General features: G+C 39.4%; 1 protein-coding gene across 1 annotated transcript in view; it reads right to left on the minus strand.

Annotated features, from left to right (window-relative positions):
- Positions 1-26,597, minus strand: part of LOC140150283 (fibrocystin-L-like) — a 74,853-nt gene that overhangs the window by 41,796 nt on the left and 6,460 nt on the right. Inside the window, 10 exon segments of the mRNA XM_072172289.1 lie at positions 1,490-1,690; positions 5,235-5,306; positions 5,464-5,559; positions 8,011-8,220; positions 9,847-10,003; positions 10,900-11,050; positions 14,105-14,264; positions 21,852-22,019; positions 22,983-24,473; positions 25,284-25,463. Of these exon segments, the coding sequence (XP_072028390.1) occupies positions 1,490-1,690; positions 5,235-5,306; positions 5,464-5,559; positions 8,011-8,220; positions 9,847-10,003; positions 10,900-11,050; positions 14,105-14,264; positions 21,852-22,019; positions 22,983-24,473; positions 25,284-25,463 (2,886 nt within the window).

Consider the following 26,597-nt stretch of genomic DNA (forward strand, 5'->3'; position numbering starts at 1 on the left):
TTTGAGTTTCCTATACTTTTATGCACAAGAGACACTCTTAAAAAATGTTTTTTGGCTTTATTTACATGACCAATATGGCTGATGTTGATATATGTGAAGCAGAAAAATAAAACAATAATTAACAATTTGTGCTTGGCATCCACTGCCAACTGACATTGTATGATAAGAGTAATTTGTAAAATTCGGTATGTTAAACATACAGAGACAGAGTGATGTCACTACAAATTGGGACTAAAATAGTAGGCCTAAAAAGGAAATACATAGGCCTACACACACTCAACCACCCCCACCCAACCTCCCCCCACCCCCATGTTCACAACGACGGCTACACAAAGCCAAAGGATACAGCTAAAAGGTTCATATCAAACCGAAGTTCATTTCCATTTAGACTTAAACATGACTTGATATTAGAGTATACATAGGCCTATACGGCATCAGCATCATCAGTCCAGCATCATCTCAAACGTCATCGCTCATTAATACACATTACATACTTCTTACTTGGGTAATATTTGTTGAGGAAAAAGAGATGAGTTTTTGAGCATAAAAAGCCGACACACTCAGTATAATATGCTGGTCCGATAATGGACTAAAATTCATCAATTTTGGGCATGAAAAGGTGTTCTCAATAATATAAAAATTTGACCACATGCATGTTAAATGAGTACCATTATCTAGTTGAGTCATCCAGTCAGGGTTCTAAGGAATTTTCATTTTAAAATTGGAGATTTCCTCAGATTTTTTCCTTCCAACGGGAGATTTTTTTGCGACCGGCCGACCGAATTTTTTTTTTTTTAAACGTGCGGTCCGGTTTCGGAAATATCCGGAAAACTGGCATCCCTGTTGAATGCATTGTCCTATCCTAGACGTTACTAACAACTGTTCTGCTGCACACACAGGTTATGCGTGTAGCCTACTTATAGCACTGGGTTGGGAGCTCAAACAGCCAAGAAACTTGTGCAGATACATCACTATGGTAGTTCAGCATCAAAGTGGTTACATAATTCTCTTGGTTACCGGATCACGCTATTTTGGTATGTCTTCGAGTGCCATATACTTTGTATGGTGATTGTTACGATTGTGGTTCATTACTAAAGCGTGTGACCCTGTTGACATAGTAACATTACCAGGGTTATAGCTAGCCCAAGTTGAGTGCTGGCTAATTTTACTATCCAATTAGAGGGCTGGCTCGGGGCACAATCTTTTTAGCGAACACAAGGGATCGGGGAATAGGCTAGGGGGTATACCCAAAACAATTTTTTTGGTTTTTTACCCTTTTATGATGAATAAAACATTTGTGGGAAAAAAATTCTTTTAAAAATTAAAAAAAAAAATAATAATTTTTTTTTTTTTTTAGTGCCGGTCGGCGCCGGTCCGTGCTGGTTACCCCCGACCGACGCTGACCGGCGTGGCTATAACCCTGAACATTACATAACTTCGATACTGAATTAATCCTGTCACATCACTACTTCTACAGCGAGTTCTTTACTTGGATCAAATTCCTCAGGACATGCTTTAGTATCCTCCACCCACTCCTCCTGTGCAGATCCTCGTACCACCACATTGTGTGTGAGTAACCCAACTTCTGCTCTCATCTCCAAGGTGACACCATCTATCGTCTGCACAACTGACATGTGGTCATACTGAACAGGTGGGTCAAAGGTCAATGTATGTCCATCTGGGGAGATATCTGAGATTTAAACAGAATATTTAGAAAGATGCACTTTTTTGTTAACAAATATTGAATAAACATGTGAAATGTATTCCCCATAGTAAATATGATGTTCATACACAAAGTTTTGAATTAAATCAAATACTGGAACTTACATTTTTTGCAACTTGCTACGTTGCGTCTGAAACCATCAGACTTTATCAGGCAACTGACCGCTGGGCTGGTCATGTGACACTTTGAGATGGCTAGGGATCGTCTTGATGGCCCGGTACCATGCGTGAGATAAATTGTGTCTCAGTCCCCCTTTTTGCAATGTAGCAAGTTGCAAAAATGTAAGTTCCAGTATTTGATTTAATTCAAAACTTTGTGTATGAACATAACGACTGGATGACTGAGAATATTCACTATTTTATGATATTCATACTTAATTTACTTTCAAAGTTATAGCTGTTTTAATATTGACATTTTTTGGTAAACAAAAGGTATAAAAATCACAAAAACTGCATTTTTCAACACAAATATCTCAACTCACATCACTTTTCAGAAATGACAGCCAGGTAAAATAAAAAGATCAGAGTTTGTAAATACAGTTTAACACTATAGTATAAGAAGCTTAGTCTAAAAATGTAGCACAAAATCTTTGAAAAGTTTTGATGTTGGTCACTGCTTCTTTCGTAATTATGATACTTATGTATATTCATGTGGTCCATGACAGACAACACTGTGTATACTTTCAATCATCTGGGATTTGTTCAATTAGTTGATAATTAAATCTGGTCAACCAGAAAAACTCACTTTTTGTTTAGATGGAATCACTGACGTTGCGGCCTTCAGCTGGGTGGATGATTTAGGGTCATCCGAAGTCAGTGGTCACAGTTTTGACATTGACAATGTTGTCATTTTGGACCGTGTTGGTTCAAACGGGGAGTCAAAGAAGCAGTGTGGGTACGGGCCAAACAACCGTCCATCAACAGGAGCGGGGGCGTTAAAGTGAATCTGTCAAGCAACTTCCTCATCGATTGACCTCGGATGACCTCGGATGACCCTAAATCATCCTCGCAGCTGAAGGCCAAAGGTTTTGGCTGCAACGTCTGTGATTCCATCTAACCAAAAAGTGAGTTTTTCTGGTCGACCAGATTTAATTATCAACTAATTCATGACAGACGCATAACATAATCTCACAAATCCAGAGCAAATCTTTGGACGCTTATTTTTTTAAACACATCCACCATCATTAAGTGCACTTTTTAAACCTTAAACAATTAATCTCATATGGACTTGCACAGCCATGCATGATTTATAAGTTATGTCAAATAAAAATTCCTTTAAAAGGAATAGGGCGAGCCAATGAATTGTCAAGATAAAGGTGTAGTTCCATATTGATAAGTCCAAGTAAAATAAAAAACATGTTTCACATCCAGGTTTTTGAAAAAAAGGAGGAGGGGCCTTTGTATTTTGTGTCGCAGAATCGATGTAAATACCCATATTTAGAGCTATTTTAGCGTGCACAATAATGCCTACAAAAAGGAGGAGGCCTCTTTTTATTTGTTGTTCTGAGGCGTAGGCCCCCTCTAATGATCTCAAAACCTTCCAAATTGTTTCTTGTATATTGGGAAGGCTATAGAAAGCATCTCAACTTCCTAGACATAATTTTTAAAAAGTTCGAACTGAATTTCAAAATATAAAAATATAATTGAAGAAACCTCCAAAAAGGAAGCGGAAGGGGACGTGAAACATGTTTATTTTTTTATTTAGCCTAATGCAATATTACTTCGATTTTCACTTGTCATCATTAGCAGAGGAGTGAAATTTTGATTGAAAGAATTAAACTAAGGGACGCACCATTTGATACGGGGGTAGGAAGTTGAGGTCGGGGAATTTTTGTCGCTGCCAAAGGCGGCGATTCTTTTTTTTCACCAAGGCATGAATTTATTTTTAATATCATGCATTTATACTCAGTTAGGTGGGGACGGTTTTTTTTTTTTTTTTTTAGAGTTGGTGGGGAAAGGTTTTTTTTTTTTTTATGTAGTGGGTGAAGATTTTTTTTTTTTTTTTTTAAACTTCCTACCCCCACCCTGAGAATCTAATGGTGCGGCCCTAAGAAGGTTTGTGTTGGAAGTTATATAAATGATGAAGAGACCAAAGAGAGCAATCAAATTAGGACAACAAAATAAAAAAATAAAAACCCTACACCATAGGACTGTGCGGTACAGGCTACTTTTTAGTAACCCACCTTTGTAGGACTACACAACAAAATAGCCCTCCACCATAGGACTTTACGGTAAAATATTTAGGAGTATGCCAAATAAACAATGAATCACCACTCTTGACTCGAGGTCAAAACCATTATGTAAATAAGATAATGGCCACTAAAATGGCTCACAGACATGAGTTCATTATTATGTAAATGAGATGTCATTGTTCAGTGTTTGCATGCGATCTCAAAAGGGACATGTTGACATAACTTAATTGACTGTGTGGTTATAGTCTCATTAACAGATTTTATACGCTATAGTTGAACAGCAAGCACATACAAGCAAGTATTTTGCCAGTATTAATAAAACTATAATGAGGCTATTAATGTAGCCCAACTGTATGCGTACAATCTGGCAATACCGCTCAGTCTGAGAGAAATGAAAAATATCTGTTGCAATTTTCTGATTTGCATAAAAGTAATGCTAGTTCATGGAAGTTGTAAAACAATTATTTCTTTTAATACAAACATATTCCTTGGTAAGACAACTTTATAGCACTGTTTGAATATCAACATGAAGTAGTAATGGCAAATTTAAATGGACACTATCGCCTCTGTAGTTTCCTGATTACATAGACAGCACAAATATTTCATTTTTATTCTGAAACGCCGTGAAGAAGTAAGTAGTACAAAACCCAGCGCAATATGGGACGAAAATCGCTTCGCGATTTTCGCCCAAAAAGTAGTATGTATGTGAAAATGCCTGTACAGCCCAACCAATATTCATAAAACATGCTCATGCTTTTATTATGCGAAATATAATAAGAATGCAAAGGTGATTTTACATGTATTTGAACGGCTCTTTACAGTACCCCAAGAGGGCTTTTGAGGACTGGTAGGCACATGCCTGTCACCTGTGTATATGGAAGTGCCACCTTGATCAAATCTTCCAGTCAAAATATCCTTATTATATTAAAGTATGCTTCAAACTTAGTAGGGGCATCAAACTTAGTAGGGGCATGTCCAGCAGCATTCAACCTGAAAGACTAGGAGATCACCAATGGAACTACATAGCTGAATGTGCTCAAAGTAGACCCATAGTAGGCTGATTTTACTGAAGCCCACAAGAGCCACCCATGGGCACACCACTGCTTATAATAAGTTATTTCAAACAAAAACTAAAACAAAGCTTTAATTTGCCCAATTTCCATCGATATCACTCGTGAATTTTAGATGGAAATGATGATTACATTTTCTTTATGAAGTGTTCATGCTTTAACTAATATATGTTCTTCCTTTTTTTCATGTTCTTTAAATATAATAGTTACACCATGATAAGTCCCCTCTTCCCTGTTCATTGCATCTCACCTGTTATTGTAAGGAATTCATTCTCACGTTGACTATGTCTGTCACCTGTAGATGCTATAGCTATCTGATCACCTACATTCCATGTGACAGGCTGTACCAATGTCATTATTATGACATTTACTGATAAGTCCCCTCATCCCTGTTCATTGCATCTCACCTGTTATTGTAAGGAATTCATTCTCATGTTGACTATGACTGTCATTTGTAGAAGCTATAGCTATCTGATCACCTACATTCCATGTGACAGGCTGTACCAATGTCATAGTCATGTCGTTAACATGGATACTCTCTGCAAGATAGGTCCATGTTACAGGGATTGGTTTACCTGCAGCATAGAATGATATGTGACGTGTCATGTCAAAAGGAGACACTTTTGGGCAGGTTATCAATTTTGAGGTTTTTACATATCTTAAATATACAGATATTTTGCTCCACAACGCCATTTTCCCCCGTGAAATTGGACATTCCTAAGCGAAAATATTGAGTTCGTAAGTTATGGTATTATAAAATTGGAAATTGAGATATCGGCCATTGAAAATATTATTGACAATGTTGAGAGTAGGAATTCCCTTGAAAAATGTCTCAAAAAATACAAGATGCCAGTTATTTTCCGGTCTGAAACTATCAGACAATATTTTAAACATTAACACCATCACAAATTTGCAACAAACCCAAATTTTAAAAAAATCACCCCAGGCAGAATTTTGGCTGTTTCTCCATTTACGATCCTGCCCAAAAGTGTCTCCTTTTGACATGACACGTCACATATGATAAAAGAAATACAATTATTTATTGTCAGAAAAGTGATTTGCAACAAATCTGGGATGTTCAGTGACATATTGTAAATTTGGCACCAAGGCTTTGGTGTTAGGCCTATATGAATATGACGGCCACAACGAAAGAAGGTATTCAAGAGTTATTGAATCAGTTTAAAAGTATATATAGCCAAGCAGAGCTAAAAAGCTCATTTACAGAGTTATTACAGTAGGCGTAAGAGGAATTTTAGCAAGAAATTATAAGAACACAACAGAGTGTTTCAAAAGAAGTTAGCGACGGTCTCTAAGACGCAGTGGAAGAGAGAAGGAAATAAACACCTGTACAAATTTAATCAATCTGTTGGCGACCTGATTGGCATGGCCCTTGATGACCCAGTGGATGGTAAGGCTTACCTAATTAAAGCTAGAAAGACTATTGGGGATAGACAGAAATTGATCAAATTGGCAGAGATCAGCGAGCATGGGTGGGCTACCATGTCTGAGTATGTGTCCAACGGGTTGGCTGCTGATGAAGATAATCATAAAAGAATTCAACGAGCTGAGTATCGAACAGGAAAGAAAATCAAACAGAAGCAAGCTAGCAAGCAAATGGCAAAAAGGTTCAAAAAGCATGACGGTACTCCTGTGGGTGATGGTTATGGTACCGTATGCGTGGTTCTTCTTCGTGCAGGAGGGTCCTTCACTGGGCCCATCAGCAGACAAGGGAAAGGCAGCTGTTATTTCTGTGGAAAGTTTGGCCACTGGAGAGAGCCAGACGCCAGCAGTTCAGTGCAAATCAGCCCCAAAACTCTGGAGGCATCTATCTAATAAATAGAGCTAAAGTTAAGTATGATATTATCATAGATAGGCTTGTCTGTAATAATGTGTCAGATGTCGTATTTGAACATGCAGATTATGAGAAAATGAAGGTTCTTGTGCGATCAAGGGATCAGGAAGGCTAAAAAGCCACGCCCAGTTTTGGCAGGAAATTGGGGCCCAGCAGTTTATAATGGAGACTATTGAAAGCGGATATGTGATTCCTTTTTATGATGAGCCTCCGAAGCCATATACGTAGATCCCTGGGGGATAAATCCCCCCATTTTTTTGCCACGTGGGATGGTCCATACACTCATCGCTCAATGTTGACGCCTGTATGTGGATTTTTGACCAAATTAGCCTCATTTTTGGCCATTTTAGCCCCCAAAGCGCTTATTCCAATTTTGAAAAATATTTCACCAATTTTGCTTCAATATGACAAAATTTTTCGTGCATTTTACCATAAACTTATTTTGTTCACAAAAGTTGCTGGATTCACATTACTTCCAAGAAATTTTTTCCAACCCCATCCCCCCAATGTCAAAAAGAAATCTACGCCACTGTCCAAAGCAATCATAAAAAAAACCAGGTCTGCTTCTAATAACCTTGAAATTTGTGTCAGAAGCTATATCTGAATTGGTAAAACTGGCGTCTGTAGAAATTTGTCATTCTCCACTGCACAATATTAATCCACTCACTATTTCTAGTCAGCCAAACGGAAAAAAAGAAGCTAATTCTTGACCTGAGGATGGTAAACAAGCTAAGTTCATTCGCAAGCAGTCCTTAAGTTTGAGGATAGATTGTTCTCATTTAGGAAATATAGTTTTATATTCAAATTTGACTTAAAGTATGGATAACATCATATAGATATTTAGCCCAGGCACAGAAAATTCTTAAGATTCTCTTGGAATCTTAATGGTGAAATTGTGTATTTCAGATTTACTTGCTTGCCGTATGGTTTAAGTTCTGCGCCATTTATATTTACTTAAGTAGTATTGGTAAAAAAGTGGAGAAATGAAGGCAAGGCCATTGTGGCATTTCTAGATGATGTTCTGGGTTTTGGTGGGTCTTTAGATGAAGCAAAGGAGGCTAGTGATAGAGCTCATCATTTGCTGTGGCCGGTGCAAATCATATGAAGTGTTTTATTGGCGGGCACTGGGGTCGTTCTTTGGGAGTATAGTGAAGAATATAAATGATAAACTCACCATGAAGCTCTAGTGTTCCATTTCGCACAGCTAAAACTTTAGCACCATATATGGGCAATTCCTTTGACCTCACATGACCATGTAGCATAATAGTGCCTTTATGTTGGAATGGTTCTTGTTCAGTGCCTACTTGCAGTAAACCCTGATTGGTGATTAGTATGTACTCGGAATTGAGTGTGATGTCAGCCTCATCAAATAGAACACTGCCACCTACAAAATGAATAATACATGACCATGTAGCATAATAGTGCCTTTATGTTGGAATGGTTCTTGTTCAGTGCCTACTTGCAGTAGACCCTGATCTGTGATTAGTATGTACTCAGAATTGAGTGTGATGTCAGCCTCATCAAATAGAACACTGCCACCTACAAAATGAATAATACATGACCATGTAGCATAATAGTGCCTTTATGTTGGAATGGTTCTTGTTCAGTGCCTACTTGCAGTAAACCCTGATTGGTGATTAGTATGTACTCGGAATTGAGTGTGATGTCAGCCTCATCAAATAGAACACTGCCACCTACATGTACAAAATGCCATAAAAGATCATAATATTATATTATTATACCTCATAAATACATATATGTGACGTGTCATGTCAAAAGGAGACACTTTTGGGCAGGTTATCAATTTTAAGGTTTTTAAATATCTTAAATACAGAGATATTTTGCTCCACAACGCCGTTTTCCCCAATGAAATCTGACATTCCTAAGCAAAGATATTGAGTTCGTAAGTTATGGTATTATAAAATTGGAAATTGAGATATCGGCCTTTAAAGATATTATTGACAATGTTGAGAGTAGGAATTACCTTGAAAAATGTCTTAAAAAATACATGATGCCAGCTATATTCTGGTCTGAAACTTTCAGACAATATTTTTAACATTAATAATATCACAAATTCGCAACAAACCCAAATTGTGAAAAATTCGCCCCGGGCAGATTATTGGTTATTTCTCCATTCACGATCCTGCCCAAAAGTGTCTCCTTTTGACATGACACGTCACATATTAGTTAAAGACCCATTCAGTAATCCATGGGGTGATCTCATCGAAAGTGTAGAAAAATTAAAAATGTTTATAAATTGCTTTAAAGTGAAGAATAAGTCATTTAAAAAAACTGTCATTTCGTATTTTTTAAATGAACAACTTGGCAAATGAAATACAGGCAGCATTGACAAAGTTGAAGCCCTATTCGAATACATGTACCGTATTCATTCCAATAAGCGCCCATGCCCCAATAAGCGCCCACCCAGGGTATTTTCAATTTGCTAAAGGGTACCATTAATGTTGAAGTGACAGATAGATGTCGATACAGTGAAATAGCTGGAGGACTACAAGTCCTGTGTAAACTTGCAAAACATTTTCTGCATCAGAAAAGCTACTAGAACGTCTCAGGACCCTTCTATAACCTACATCAATTTGTCTCTAATAAATGCCCCTTACGAAAAAATTAGGTAAACCAGGTCAAAATAAGCGCCCACGCAAATTGACTTTGTTAAGCGCCCTGGGCGCTTATTGGAATGAATATGGTAGCTAATTTCTCGGGTTAAGTAGAGATATTACAGTTTCATGTAAAATATCCTATATTGTCTTCAATAAATGGCAATCAACTTAACCACTAGGCTAATGTTCACATCTATGCTACTACCAAAGCTGCAATTAACTTGAATTTTTATATTTTTCTGAATGAGCAAATAATAACTGATCACAATGGACAAACAGTTTTTAAAACATATGTGAAAAATGTCAAGTGCCCATCTAATTATGACTTCCTTATTGTGGCCTAGGCTCTTAATGGAATGAATACGGTACATTCTTTCCACATATTGTATTACCTTCTATAAGTAACATTGCCAGGACTGGTGTATCCACATCAAGCAGTAGCGTCTGTCCTGCTGGGACGATGACAAAGTCTCCTTCTATGGGTGGGTCCAGACCACCCCATGTGTACTTAGAAGACCACACATCAACATAGCAGTACCATGCGCTGGTCTGAAAATAAAATTAATAATCAAATGTTACAATGTATAATCAGAAGTTACAAGGTGGCACTAAAAATGTAACTTCTGAAGAAAAATCTGAAAAAAAAAGAATTTGTGTCCTGTGAAAAATGTAAAATGTATTTTTTATATTTATTGATTTTTTCATTTTTAGAATCAGGACATTTGGTAACCTAAGGGATGAAATCAAAACGTGACCGTTCCGGGCGGTTCCGTACGGTGTCTGTTGTTTAGAACAAAAGCAACCGCCGGTCGAGTTTTGATTTTGCCCCTAACATGCCTCAAATCACAAATATTTAAATTAGAACTAGTGCAGAGTAGGCTAGATATGAAAATTATTAAAAAGTTTTACGAAAATTATAGATTGATATTCATACTATTTATTGATTTATGAATTGCTTGTAAAATAAAATGCCCGAAAAAAAAATCTTTTTACATGAAAATATTAGTATTTTGTTTTGGATTTCTCAAATCTGCAGTAAAATTGCTCCAAAAATAAAATGTTAAAAAACAGGAGAAATAAGAGAATTTAAACCAAGGCCTATTATAGGTAACATCTATAGTTTCAATGCCATCAACCATCAATAGCTAAGATGGTTAGAGCATCAGCTTAATAAACAGAAAATCCCAGGTTCGATTCCAGGTCGAGGGATGATATTTTTCACTTCTAAGCAATCTTTAGGGAAAGATTAGTTATTGCGTAAGACATGACATACCTGTAGTGCTATTCCATTATTGCCTACTTCCACTCTGACTTTGGTCTTTTCTGATGGCTTGTGAGCACCAGTACGACATAGGCCTATATGCTGTGTCTCAGAATCTGATTGGACAGCGCATTCTGTACCTCCCCCCACAGGATGAATCATGCTACGCCACAACATGACATACCTGTAATGCAATTCCATTATTGCCTACTTCCACTCTGACTTTGGTCTTTTCAGACAGCTTGTGAGCACCAGTGCGACATGTAATCTCTGTCTCAGACTCTGATTGGACAGTGCATTCTGTTCCTCCAATGGTTACAAGATTACCTGTTGAACTAAAGAATGATGTTATGAAACTATAAACATGTGACCACAAATGTACAGTTCATTTCCGTAACTGTTCCGAGGCCTTGTCTTCTGAAAATAGCTGGCGAGTGACAAATCACTCTCCTCAAAACTTGCCAGGTGAGCTGTGAGCAAGTGATTTTAATCACTTATATAATTATTACACCAAATGTAGGCGAGTGATAAAAAGCTCTCCTCAGCTTCATTTTAGGCGAGCGATGGCTCTCCTCAGCTTCATTTTAGGCGAGCGATGGCGAATGATCACTCTCACTCGCCTGTGTTCCACTAAACAACCTGAAAGAATAAAAATTGAACATAATAGCCCACATTGACTTATGCAACTCATCATATAAATCCTTGTCATTTGATTGGTCAATTAATGTTCAAATGGCCCAAGATTTGGTTATTTTTCTCTGGTAATACCAAAGAGTTTTGACTTGGAATTGCTACCCTACAACTACATTATATATGGTAAATCACCCATATTGGTTTGTCATACATGGGGATCAAATACCTCCAGCATTTATCAACTCAGAATTGCCCCATGCATAATGCTATGGTAAATCACCCATATTGGTTTGTCATACATGGATACCAAATACCTCCAGCATTTATCAACTCAGAATTGCCCCATGCGTAATGCTATGGTAAATCACCCATATTGGTTTGTCATACATGGGGATCAAATACCTCCAGCATTTATCAACTCAGAATTGCCCCATGCGTAATGCTATGGTAAATCACCCATATTGGTTTGTCATGCATGGATACCAAATACCTCCAGCATTTATCAACTCAGAATTGCCCCATGCGTAATGCTATGGTAAATCACCCATATTGGTTTGTCATGCATGGAGACCAAATACCTCCAGCATTTATCAACTCAGAATTGCCCCATGCGTAATGCTATGGTAAATCACCCATATTGGTTTGTCATACATGGATACCAAATACCTCCAGCATTTATCAACTCAGAATTGCCCCATGCGTAATGCTATGGTAAATCACCCATATTGGTTTGTCATACATGGATACCAAATACCTCCAGCATTTATCAACTCAGAATTGCCCCATGCGTAATGCTATGGTAAATCACCCATATTGGTTTGTCATACATGGATACCAAATACCTCCAGCATTTATCAACTCAGAATTGCCCCATGCGTAATGCTATGGTAAATCACCCATATTGGTTTGTCATGCATGGATACCAAATACCTCCAGCATTTATCAACTCAGAATTGCCCCATGCGTAATGCTATGGTAAATCACCCATATTGGTTTGTCATACATGGATACCAAATACCTCCAGCATTTATCAACTCAGAATTGCCCCATGCATAATGCTATGGTAAATCACCCATATTGGTTTGTCATGCATGGATACCAAATACCTCCAGCATTTATCAACTCAGAATTGCCCCATGCGTAATGCTATGGTAAATCACCCATATTGGTTTGTCATACATGGATACCAAATACCTCCAGCATTTATCAACTCAGAATTGCCCCATGCGTAATGCTATGGTAAATCACCCATATTGGTTTGTCATGCATGGATACCAAATACCTCCAGCATTTATCAACTCAGAATTGCCCCATGCGTAATGCTATGGTAAATCACCCATATTGGTTTGTCATACATGGATACCAAATACCTCCAGCATTTATCAACTCAGAATTGCCCCATGCGTAATGCTATGGTAAATCACCCATATTGGTTTGTCATGCATGGAGACCAAATACCTCCAGCATTTATCAACTCAGAATTGCCCCATGCGTAATGCTATGGTAAATCACCCATATTGGTTTGTCATACATGGATACCAAATACCTCCAGCATTTATCAACTCAGAATTGCCCCATGCGTAATGCTATGGTAAATCACCCATATTGGTTTGTCATACATGGATACCAAATACCTCCAGCATTTATCAACTCAGAATTGCCCCATGCGTAATGCTATGGTAAATCACCCATATTGGTTTGTCATACATGGATACCAAATACCTCCAGCATTTATCAACTCAGAATTGCCCCATGCGTAATGCTATGGTAAATCACCCATATTGGTTTGTCATGCATGGATACCAAATACCTCCAGCATTTATCAACTCAGAATTGCCCCATGCGTAATGCTATGGTAAATCACCCATATTGGTTTGTCATACATGGATACCAAATACCTCCAGCCAGGCCCGTACGCAGGATTTCATTGGGGGGGTGCTGATTTTGAAAAAGTGGACTTTTTTCAAAATTTTGTGAAAAGTGGACTTTCTTCCTAAAATTTGGACCTTTTTTGTCCAAAAAAGCGTAAAAACCCTCATTTTTTGGCTCGCTACGCTCGCAAATTCTGAAATGTTGGGACTTTTTGTTTCATTTTCCAAATTTGGGGGGTGCGTCGCACCCCCTGCATCTGAGCCTGCCTCCAGCATTTATCAACTCAGAATTGCCCTATGCGTAATGCTATGGTAAATCACCCATATTGGTTTGTCACTCATGGAGACCAACATAGTGTACCTCCTGCATTGATCAGCACAAGCCCGATATCAATTGACAACTTCTTGCGTAACTTTGAGTGTTATAAAGGTTTGCACACATATTGCTTAGCAAATATCATCAGCACAACGCTTTACAAACGTTTGAGTGTTACAAAGTTTTGCAAGCATATTGCTTAGCATGCATCATCAATCATCGGCACAACACATAACAAACGTTTATGCATATTGCTTAGCATGCATCATCAATCATCGGCACAACACATTACAAATGATTGAGCACACACTTTAAAATGAAATTTACCATACGAATGGAAAAATAGTCAAGGGAAAATCTAATTTGCCCTTATGAGCAATGCGCAAACATGGCAGAGGCTAAAAGAAGATAAATATCATAAGTTTTGGTCAATATCCTTATTTTGTTCTTTTTATTAGGTGGCAACTTCCCCCATCCCTGCTCGGTACATGGTGCTTCTAAGATGACTCTACATTCTTAATTGGTCTCTCTTTTACTTAATTAATAATACTTTCTACATCTATACCAACCTAAAACCTGTTCCCACAATAGTTAGTGTAGTACCACCCCCTGTTCCTCCTCTTGGTGGGTCGATATAGTTGATTACTGGGGTCATATCACGCCGATACTGCCAGCCACTGGTATATGTGGTAGTAGATCCACTTAGTAAAGACACTGTAATATCACAGTCTTCTGTATCTGCTTCACCTAGGAGAAGAAAAAGTAGTAAAATTTTATGCATTAATTTTGAGGTATTATAATAATATTACAATCTCATGTCCATTCATAGAAGTAAGAAGCATGCTGAAATGTAAAATAACAATATAAAGTACAACAATGATAATAAAAATCACACAAGGCAGTCTTTTGAGATATGACAGTATGTGATGCAGTCTTGCAGACGACTATTTGTTGTAGCTTACTTCAACTTAGGTGCTATGCTTAGAATAGGCCACTTATTCCCACACACACTCACAGTAGTTGAGTCCTTACCTTCACTACTAGGTACATCACACTGGATAAGATTAGGTGCTATGCTTAGAATAGGACACTTATTCCCACACACACTCACAGTAGTTGAGTCCTTACCTTCACTACCAGGTACATCACACTGGATAAGATAGATTAGGTGCTATGCTTAGAATAGGGCACTTATTCCCACACACACTCACAGTAGTTGAGTCCTTACCTTCACTACCAGGTACATCACACTGGATAAGATTAGGTGCTATGCTTAGAATAGGGCACTGATTCCCACACACACTCACAGTAGTTGAGTCCTTACCTTCACTACCAGGTACATCACACTGGATAAGATTAGGTGCTATGCTTAGAATAGGACACTTATTCCCACACACACTCACAGTAGTTGAGTCCTTACCTTCTCTACCAGGTACATCACACTGGATAAGATTAGGTGCTATGCTTAGAATAGGGCACTCATTCCCACACACACTCACAGTAGTTGAGTCCTTACCTTCACTACCAGGTACATCACACTGGATAAGATTAGGTGCTATGCTTAGAATAGGGCACTTATTCCCACACACACTCACAGTAGTTGAGTCCTTACCTTCACTACCAGGTACATCACACTGGATAAGATTAGGTGCTATGCTTAGAATAGGCCACTTATTCCCACACACACTCACAGTAGTTGAGTCCTTACCTTCACTACCAGGTACATCACACTGGATAAGATTAGGTGCTATGCTTAGAATAGGACACTTATTCCCACACACACTCACAGTAGATGAGTCCTTACCTTCACTACCAGGTACATCACACTGGATAAGATTAGGTGCTATGCTTAGAATAGGACACTTATTCCCACACACACTCACAGTAGTTGAGTCCTTACCTTCACTACCAGGTACATCACACTGGATAAGATTAGGTGCTATGCTTAGAATAGGACACTTATTCCCACAAACACTCACAGTAGTTGAGTCCTTACCTTCACTACCAGGTACATCACACTGGATAAGATTAGGTGCTATGCTTAGAATAGGGCACTTATTCCCACACACACTCATAGTAGTTGAGTCTTTACCTTCACTACCAGGTACATCACACTGGATAAGATTAGGTGCTATGCTTAGAATAGGACACTTATTCCCACACACACTCACAGTAGTTGAGTCCTTACCTTCACTACCAGGTACATCACACTGGATAAGATTAGGTGCTATGCTTAGAATAGGACACTTATTCCCACACACACTCACAGTAGTTGAGTCCTTACCTTCACTACCAGGTACATCACACTGGATAAGATTAGGTGCTATGCTTAGAATAGGACAATTATTCCCACACACACTCACAGTAGTTGAGTCCTTACCTTCACTACCAGGTACATCACACTGGATAAGATTAGGTGCTATGCTTAGAATAGGACACTTATTCCCACACACACTCACAGTAGTTGAGTCCTTACCTTCACTACCAGGTACATCACACTGGATAAGATTAGGTGCTATGCTTAGAATAGGCCACTTATTCCCACACACACTCACAGTAGTTGAGTCCTTACCTTCACTACCAGGTACATCACACTGGATAAGATTAGGTGCTATGCTTAGAATAGGACACTTATTCCCACACACACTCACAGTAGTTGAGTCCTTACCTTCACTACCAGGTACATCACACTGGATAAGATTAGGTGCTATGCTTAGAATAGGACACTTATTCCCACACACACTCACAGTAGTTGAGTCCTTACCTTCACTACCAGGTACATCACACTGGATAAGATTAGGTGCTATGCTTAGAATAGGACACTTATTCCCACACACACTCACAGTAGATGAGTCCTTACCTTCACTACCAGGTACATCACACTGGATAAGATTAGGTGCTATGCTTAGAATAGGGCACTTATTCCCACACACACTCACAGTAGTTGAGTCCTTACCTTCACTACCAGGTACATCACACTGGATAAGATTAGGTGCTATGCTTAGAATAGGGCACTTATTCCCACACACAGTCACAGTAGTTGAGTCCTTACCTTCACTACCAGGTACATCACACTGGATAAGATTAGGTGCTATGCTTAGAATAGGACACTTACTCCCACACACACTCACAGTAGATGAGTCCTTACCTTCACTACCAGGTACATCACACTGGATAAGATTAGGTGCTATGCTTAGAATAGGGCACTTATTCCCACACACACTCACAGTAGTTGAGTCCTTACCTTCACTACCAGGTACATCACACTGGATAAGATTAGGTGCTATGCTTAGAATAGGGCACTTATTCCCACACACACTCACAGTAGTTGAGTCCTTACCTTCACTACCAGGTACATCACACTGGATAAGATTAGGTGCTATGCTTAGAATAGGACACTTATTCCCACACACACTCAGAGTAGTTGAGTCCTTACCTTCACTACCAGGTACATCACACTGGATAAGATTAGGTGCTATGCTTAGAATAGGACACTTATTCCCACACACACTCACAGTAGTTGAGTCCTTACCTTCACTACCAGGTACATCACACTGGATAAGATTAGGTGCTATGCTTAGAATAGGGCACTCATTCCCACACACCCTCACAGTAGTTGAGTCCTTACCTTCACTACCAGGTACATCACACTGGATAAGATTAGGTGCTATGCTTAGAATGGAACACTTATTCCAACACACACTCACAGTAGTTGAGTCCTTACCTTCACTACCAGGTACATCACACTGGATAAGATTAGGTGCTATGCTTAGAATAGGACACTTTTTCCCACACACACTCACAGTAGTTGAGTCCTTACCTTCACAACCAAGTACATCACACTGGATAAGATTAGGTGCTATGCTTAGAATAGGGCACTGATTCCCACACAAACTCACAGTAGTTGAGTCCTTACCTTCACTACCAGGTACATCACACTGGATAAGATTAGGTGCTATGCTTAGAATAGGACACTTATTCCCACACACACTCACAGTAGTTGAGTCCTTACCTTCACTACCAGGTACATCACACTGGATAAGATTAGGTGCTATGCTTAGAATAGGACACTTATTCCCACACACACTCACAGTAGTTGAGTCCTTACCTTCACTACCAGGTACATCACACTGGATAAGATTAGGTGCTATGCTTAGAATAGGGCACTCATTCCCACACACACTCACAGTAGTTGAGTCCTTACCTTCACTACCAGGTACATCACACTGGATAAGATTAGGTGCTATGCTTAGAATAGGACACTTATTCCAACACACACTCACAGTAGTTGAGTCCTTACCTTCACTACCAGGTACATCACACTGGATAAGATTAGGTGCTATGCTTAGAATAGGACACTTTTTCCCACACACACTCACAGTAGTTGAGTCCTTACCTTCACAACCAAGTACATCACACTGGATAAGATTAGGTGCTATGCTTAGAATAGGGCACTGATTCCCACACAAACTCACAGTAGTTGAGTCCTTACCTTCACTACCAGGTACATCACACTGGATAAGATTAGGTGCTATGCTTAGAATAGGACACTTATTCCCACACACACTCACAGTAGTTGAGTCCTTACCTTCACTACCAGGTACATCACACTGGATAAGATTAGGTGCTATGCTTAGAATAGGACACTTATTCCCACACACACTCACAGTAGTTGAGTCCTTACCTTCACTACCAGGTACATCACACTGGATAAGATTAGGTGCTATGCTTAGAATAGGACTTATTCCCACACACAGTCACAGTAGCTGAGTCCTTACCTTCACTACCAGGTACATCACACTGGATAAGATTAGGTGCTATGCTTAGAATAGGGCACTTATTCCCACACACACTCACAGTAGTTGAGTCCTTACCTTCACTACCAGGTACATCACACTGGATAAGATTAGGTGCTATGCTTAGAATGGAACACTTATTCCAACACACACTCACAGTAGTTGAGTCCTTACCTTCACTACCAGGTACATCACACTGGATAAGATTAGGTGCTATGCTTAGAATAGGACACTTATTCCCACACACACTCACAGTAGTTGAGTCCTTACCTTCACTACCAGGTACATCACACTGGATAAGATTAGGTGCTATGCTTAGAATAGGACACTTTTCCCACACACACTCACAGTAGTTGAGTCCTTACCTTCACAACCAAGTACATCACACTGGATAAGATTAGGTGCTATGCTTAGAATAGGGCACTGATTCCCACACAAACTCACAGTAGTTGAGTCCTTACCTTCACTACCAGGTACATCACACTGGATAAGATTAGGTGCTATGCTTAGAATAGGACACTTATTCCCACACACACTCACAGTAGTTGAGTCCTTACCTTCACTACCAGGTACATCACACTGGATAAGATTAGGTGCTATGCTTAGAATAGGGCACTTATTCCCACACACACTCACAGTAGTTGAGTCCTTACCTTCACTACCAGGTACATCACACTGGATAAGATTAGGTGCTATGCTTAGAATAGGACACTTATTCCCACACACACTCACAGTAGTTGAGTCCTTACCTTCACTACCAGGTACATCACACTGGATAAGATTAGGTGCTATGCTTAGAATAGGGCACTTATTCCCACACACACTCACAGTAGTTGAGTCCTTACCGTCACTACCAGGTACATCACACTGGATAAGATTAGGTGCTATGCTTAGAATAGGCCACTTATTCCCACACACACTCACAGTAGTTGAGTCCTTACCTTCACTACCAGGTACATCACACTGGATAAGATTAGGTGCTATGCTTAGAATAGGACACTTATTCCCACACACAGTCACAGTAGCTGAGTCCTTACCTTCACTACCAGGTACATCACACTGGATAAGATTAGGTGCTATGCTTAGAATAGGGCACTTATTCCCACACACACTCACAGTAGTTGAGTCCTTACCTTCACTACCAGGTACATCACACTGGATAAGATTAGGTGCTATGCTTAGAATAGGCCACTTATTCCCACACACACTCACAGTAGTTGAGTCCTTACCTTCACTACCAGGTACATCACACTGGATAAGATAGATTAGGTGCTATGCTTAGAATAGGACACTTATTCCCACACACAGTCACAGTAGCTGAGTCCTTACCTTCACTACCAGGTACATCACACTGGATAATATTAGGTGCTATGCTTAGAATAGGGCACTTATTCCCACACACACTCACAGTAGTTGAGTCCTTACCTTCACTACCAGGTACATCACACTGGATAAGATTAGGTGCTATGCTTAGAATAGGACACTTATTCCCACACACACTCACAGTAGTTGAGTCCTTACCTTCACTACCAGGTACATCACACTGGATAAGATTAGGTGCTATGCTTAGAATAGGACACTTATTCCCACACACACTCACAGTAGTTGAGTCCTTACCTTCACTACCAGGTACATCACACTGGATAAGATTAGGTGCTATGCTTAGAATAGGCCACTTATTCCCACACACACTCACAGTAGTTGAGTCCTTACCTTCACTACCAGGTACATCACACTGGATAAGATAGATTAGGTGCTATGCTTAGAATAGGACACTTATTCCCACACACAGTCACAGTAGCTGAGTCCTTACCTTCACTACCAGGTACATCACACTGGATAAGATTAGGTGCTATGCTTAGAATAGGGCACTTATTCCCACACACACTCACAGTAGTTGAGTCCTTACCTTCACTACCAGGTACATCACACTGGATAAGATTAGGTGCTATGCTTAGAATAGGACACTTATTCCCACACACACTCACAGTAGTTGAGTCCTTACCTTCACTACCAGGTACATCACACTGGATAAGATTAGGTGCTATGCTTAGAATAGGACACTTATTCCCACACACACTCACAGTAGTTGAGTCCTTACCTTCACTACCAGGTACATCACACTGGATAAGATTAGGTGCTATGCTTAGAATAGGGCACTTATTCCCACACACACTCACAGTAGTTGAGTCCTTACCTTCACTACCAGGTACATCACACTGGATAAGATTAGGTGCTATGCTTAGAATAGGACACTTATTCCCACACACACTCACCGTAGTTGAGTCCTTACCTTCACTACCAGGTACATCACACTGGATAAGATTAGGTGCTATGCTTAGAATAGGGCACTTATTCCCACACACACTCACAGTAGTTGAGTCCTTACCTTCACTACTAGGTACATCACACTGGATAAGATTAGGTGCTATGCTTAGAATAGGACACTTATTCCCACACACACTCACAGTAGTTGAGTCCTTACCTTCACTACCAGGTACATCACACTGGATAAGATTAGGTGCTATGCTTAGAATAGGACACTTATTCCCACACACACTCACAGTAGTTGAGTCCTTACCTTCACTACCAGGTACATCACACTGGATAAGATTAGGTGCTATGCTTAGAATAGGACACTTATTCCCACACACACTCACAGTAGTTGAGTCCTTACCTTCACTACCAGGTACATCACACTGGATAAGATTAGGTGCTATGCTTAGAATAGGACACTTATTCCCACACACACTCACAGTAGTTGAGTCCTTACCTTCACTACCAGGTACATCACACTGGATAAGATTAGGTGCTATGCTTAGAATAGGGCACTTATTCCCACACACACTCACAGTAGTTGAGTCCTTACCTTCACTACCAGGTACATCACACTGGATAAGATTAGGTGATATGCTTAGAATAGGGCACTTATTCCCACACACACTCACAGTAGTTGAGTCCTTACCTTCACTACCAGGTACATCACACTGGATAAGATTAGGTACTATGCTTAGAATAGGGCACTTATTCCCACACACACTCACAGTAGTTGAGTCCTTACCTTCACTACCAGGTACATCACACTGGATAAGATTAGGTGCTATGCTTAGAATAGGACACTTATTCCCACACACACTCACAGTAGTTGAGTCCTTACCTTCACTACCAGGTACATCACACTGGATAAGATTAGGTGCTATGCTTAGAATAGGGCACTTATTCCCACACACACTCACAGTAGTTGAGTCCTTACCTTCACTACCAGGTACATCACACTGGATAAGATTAGGTGCTATGCTTAGAATAGGACACTTATTCCCACACACACTCACAGTAGTTGAGTCCTTACCTTCACTACCAGGTACATCACACTGGATAAGATTAGGTGCTATGCTTAGAATAGGACACTTATTCCCACACACACTCACAGTAGTTGAGTCCTTACCTTCACTACCAGGTACATCACACTGAATAAGATTAGGTGCTGTGCTTAGAATAGGACACTTATTCCCACACACACTCACAGTAGTTGAGTCCTTACCTTCACTACCAGGTACATCACACTGGATAAGATTAGGTGCTATGCTTAGAATAGGACACTTATTCCAACACACACTCACAGTAGTTGAGTCCTTATCACCAAATCCAGACCCAGAAAGAGACAACATTCTGCCACCTCCAAAACTACCTGTAATCCAAATGATAACAATGAAAGCAAGGTTACAATATTTACTGCTTTAATATAATTATATGAACTGCACTTGGGGCCCCTTTTAAGATGGATTTTTAAATCTTGTGTGGTCTGAAAAATTACAAAAAGGTAACAATTTTGAGGACATTTCTTGATTTTTAGCTGTCACCTTTACCTAGGTTGTTGCTCCAAAGAGCCACCCCACACCGGCACATCCCCTCAGTTTTCTTTATTTTCAATTACCAGAACAATACAATACAATTTTGTAGGCCTTATTGACTAGTTGATCAAAGAAATGACAGCTGCTGAATGACTTTCATCATTTATGTCTTTGAGATTAAAAAAAATATTTATAAGCTTTATTAATTATCCTTTGAAAAAATTGTACCAAGTAAAGGAGTACAAGGAAACCACTCCTGATTTCAGATTTATGGATTAAAAAATAGTATTCTATTTTGCCAAACAAAACAGCTAAATCCTAATACTTCATTTAGTTCTAACTGGCTATAAAAGTCAAATTTTAATATTTTTGCCATTTGAGGAAAATGGGCCAAAAACATACAATTGAAATTGAAATTTTTTAACAACTGCACTGCAGCCAATTGATGATGATTTAAAAAGCATTAAAAATTTTGGCTATAGGCTAAGATGATCCTAATATTTTATGTCACCTTTGAAAAAAGAAGAAAATGTTTTAGAATTAGAATGCGCAACCTGAAATTTGTCTTAGTACATGTCTTTGGCCTTGATTGTCACAGCATATGAAAAACACCTTAAAAATACATATTTTTTAGATCTTAAAATTAGTCAAATATCAAAATTTGACTTTTATTGCCAGTTAGATCTAACTCAAAGACTAGGGTTTAGATATATTTCATTAGAGAAAACAGGATATTTTTTAATCCAAAAGAAATTAGTGCTGTATTTTTCTAGAATCAGGAGTAAATACATAAAACTTACCTTCAGTTGGTGTTGATGACCCAATGGTTAAAATATACTCAAAATCTGCTGCAGATACAGCATTGCCGATAGCCCCAACATACAGCTCTACACCATATATCCCTGCAGAATGACTACCAACGATACACTCTATATTACTATTAGTGGCACTAGTCACATCACACTCCACACCATCAATAGTGACCATGTTATCTGCTGCATCTAATCCAAATCCACTGCCTGATAGTGTAACTGTGTCACCTGTTTCACCATTGGCTGGTGATACTGAGTCAATCATTGGAGTTAGACTAGATGAGTATTCATAGTTTTCAACAGGATAGTCATATGTTGAAGATATAACCTTAAGATTAGCTAAGCCTTGGGAGTGTGATCCTGTTACGCAGTCTACCTGTGATATAGTAATGCTCTCAATTACACACTCAACCCCATCGATAGTTACTACTGTATTCTCAACGTGAAATCCACTTCCTACAATTGATATCAATTGACCACCTTGTATGCTACCTGCACTGGGACTGACGGAGTAGATATCAGTCGCACTCCATAGAGTCGTCTCATCAGCATCAAACATGAGGGCGCTGTTACCTTGATCCAATATATTGACGATAAGTTCTGCATGTCCAGTGGGAACATATCCAGCATTGCACTGGATGTCAGTTTCACTTGCAAGGATGATGCTGCAGCCTACGCTACCGACAGTGATGCTGATATCTTCTACCAAGCTACTAAAACCAGATCCACTGATAGTAAGTGTAGTGTCAGCTCCAGATACAACTGTTGGTGACACGCCCATCACAACGGGAGTGCTCTCACTTGCATACGTATACCTGCACAGGCTTCCGTCTAAGATTTCAGCCTCTACAAAGTTGACACTTATAACTGGTTCAAAAGTTCCTGATTCATCTGGCTTTGTTGTGATACATTCTATTTCTTTATAGCTAACAGTGTCGACTACGCACGGTGCGCCCCCTATTTCGACGTGGACTTCATCAATTGATTCAGCTGAGAAACCATTCCCTGATATCACTAGTGTAGTACCACCTTCCACTGATCCACTAGCTAGAGAAACCTTATCAACAGATGGTATCAATCGGAAGCTTCGACCTGCCGGTGTCATCACCTGGTTGACGGCTAACCCTTGATTATTAACAGAGAGGCTTATGGGATGCATATGCCCAACAGACAGTGTATCATCTGTGTCTATAGTGCATTCAATGAATGTTGAGTTTGATGTTGTAGGAACACACTCATGCTCTCCAATCAGGACTAGATTCTGGGAGAGTGTGTCTCCAAAGCCTTCTCCAGAGATTTGAATAGCTGTCAGTGAGGTACCCGAGTTCGGTGAGATAGTTTGAATGATGGGTGTAGAACATTCAGAGAATGTGAAGAAGAAACAACCATCACTTTGGTCTTTTGATTTAGCTTTTTTGCATGAGCTTGAAGGAGACACTGTTGATACACAGGTCTCTGTGGAAGACTTTGGTGAACCATCTGCTGGACAAGATCAAGACAAAAGTATTTACCTTAAAATATTGACAAAGATGAACAGGTCTTATGCAACTATTTATTTCACAGCAGCAATTATTTATATGCTCAGCTTAAGTACACCCCCTATATGGAAGGCATTGCTTTAATCTACCACATAGGGTGTAAATTTCAAATGGATTCACCCATTCAAGTAACCCCATTTGAAATTGACACTCCCTGTGTGGAAGATTAAGGTCATGTTTTCCACAGGAGCTCTATGGATCTGTACTGGATTAGCACGATTTGCTAGATTGATAAATACTTTGATCAGCTCGTAATCGGCGGGAATCATTAGGCTTTTATCACTACGCCGAAAAGTAGACCCACGTTAGGAGTGTTATAGTTGGATCTTCCTGGTCTATATTTTGCATCTTAAAGAAAGTAGAACAGGACTTCAATTAATAATTTGAAATACTTCTGGTGTGATGTCACAAGACAATTCTCCAAATAAAATATATTGATATTAATCTGCCATGTTATAAGGCCCGCCGATTAAAAACTGATCAAACTATAGAATGGCTTACATATTTGTGGGCACAGCATCTGCATAAAAAAGCACTTTGCATATTTTGTGACTGATGACTGTTATTGATGCACCCAGTAACAAAATCAAATCATTTTTCTAAAGTATAAATTAGAGTAGGCCTACTGAAACATAAAAATGTGGGTAAACATTTGGGCAACATGAATTGCAACAATTTGAACACATACATATACAAGGTTTGATGAATCTATTCCATGAATTAACTGAACATATGTGTCCAATAACCTTACCTGATGCATTGGTATCATACGCAGCTTCAAAGCCCCCAACCTTGAGTGAGAGTCTCCGAGGTGTAGAATTAGCTGATGATACCCGGACTATTCCTTTCATGTAAAAAGTTGCGTCATCATCAACTGGACCGCTGGAGTAGTAATAGGTCCCTGGTGCTGTGAAGGTGTAGCTGTAGGAACCTGTGAAATTAATCATACACATACTGAATTAGCTGCAGGATTAGCAAGTTGAAATCCACATTCTCCCAGTGGAAGATGTTGGAAATATTTTCCACAAGTGGGACATGAATGAACACATTAGGCAGCTTCATTTGAATTTCGTACAACCTCCGAGAAATATTCAACCTGAATCTTCCACTGAGGGAAGGCGAGTTTCAATTAGAGTTGGTTAAAGTAGCCCAATACTTAAACTGAAGGGTTCAGATATAAGACGTGATATACTCCATTTTCAAGATAAGGCCACCACAACAACATGTGCCTAATAATTGCTCTGCCAGAGGATGAATTCATCAAATATTTCTTAAATGAAATGGCCGTCTTCAAGGAGCATGTCAGAAAAGTAACAGTCCAATATGATGGAACCAGACGCTTGAAGACAACACTATCAGTAGGACACGCAACCATAGCAAGACTTTGCTGAAAACTATGTATGTAACAGGAGAAACAAATTGCATATTATTCTAGGGAGTAAGTGACTGTTCATCCCGCAGCCATTCACATTTGTAAAGGGGACCCAAGTGATGAGCATCCCGAGTTAGAGCACAAGAGTAAAAACTCGCACACAGCTGGAACCGTGCTTGCTTGCCTTCATGAAAAAAATTGTGCCAGAAGCTCAAGCAGTCGTACCTCACTTGAAGACAATACATTACTTATCAGACTCTCCTAAGAGTCAATATAGGGATTGTACCATCTTCAATATCATCAGCTTGCATAAGCAATTACTTGATGTATAAGCCACTTGGCAATATTTTGAGAGCAGCCATGGTAAGGGCCCTTGTGATGGCATAGGAGGAACAGACCAGGCTTTCAAACCAGGGCAGATGATTCAGACAGCATACAAGCTTTATGAGTGGGTTAAGAACTCATCTTCAAGGATATCCTACCTAATGGTCACAAAGGCTGAGATCAAATTCATGTGCCAGGCACAATGCAAATCCACTTTGTTATGCCAGTCGGAACCAGCAATTATGTACATGACACATGCTGCTTCAAGGAATGCTGTTGGAAAGAAGATGCATTTACTCCGGAGTGTGAAGGATGGATGGAGGTAAGAAAAACAATGAAACAGGTAGAACACACACAAAATCAAGAACA

This window comes from Amphiura filiformis, chromosome 4 (genome assembly GCF_039555335.1).
Source record: "Amphiura filiformis chromosome 4, Afil_fr2py, whole genome shotgun sequence".
NCBI classification, from domain to species: Eukaryota; Metazoa; Echinodermata; class Ophiuroidea; order Amphilepidida; family Amphiuridae; genus Amphiura; species Amphiura filiformis.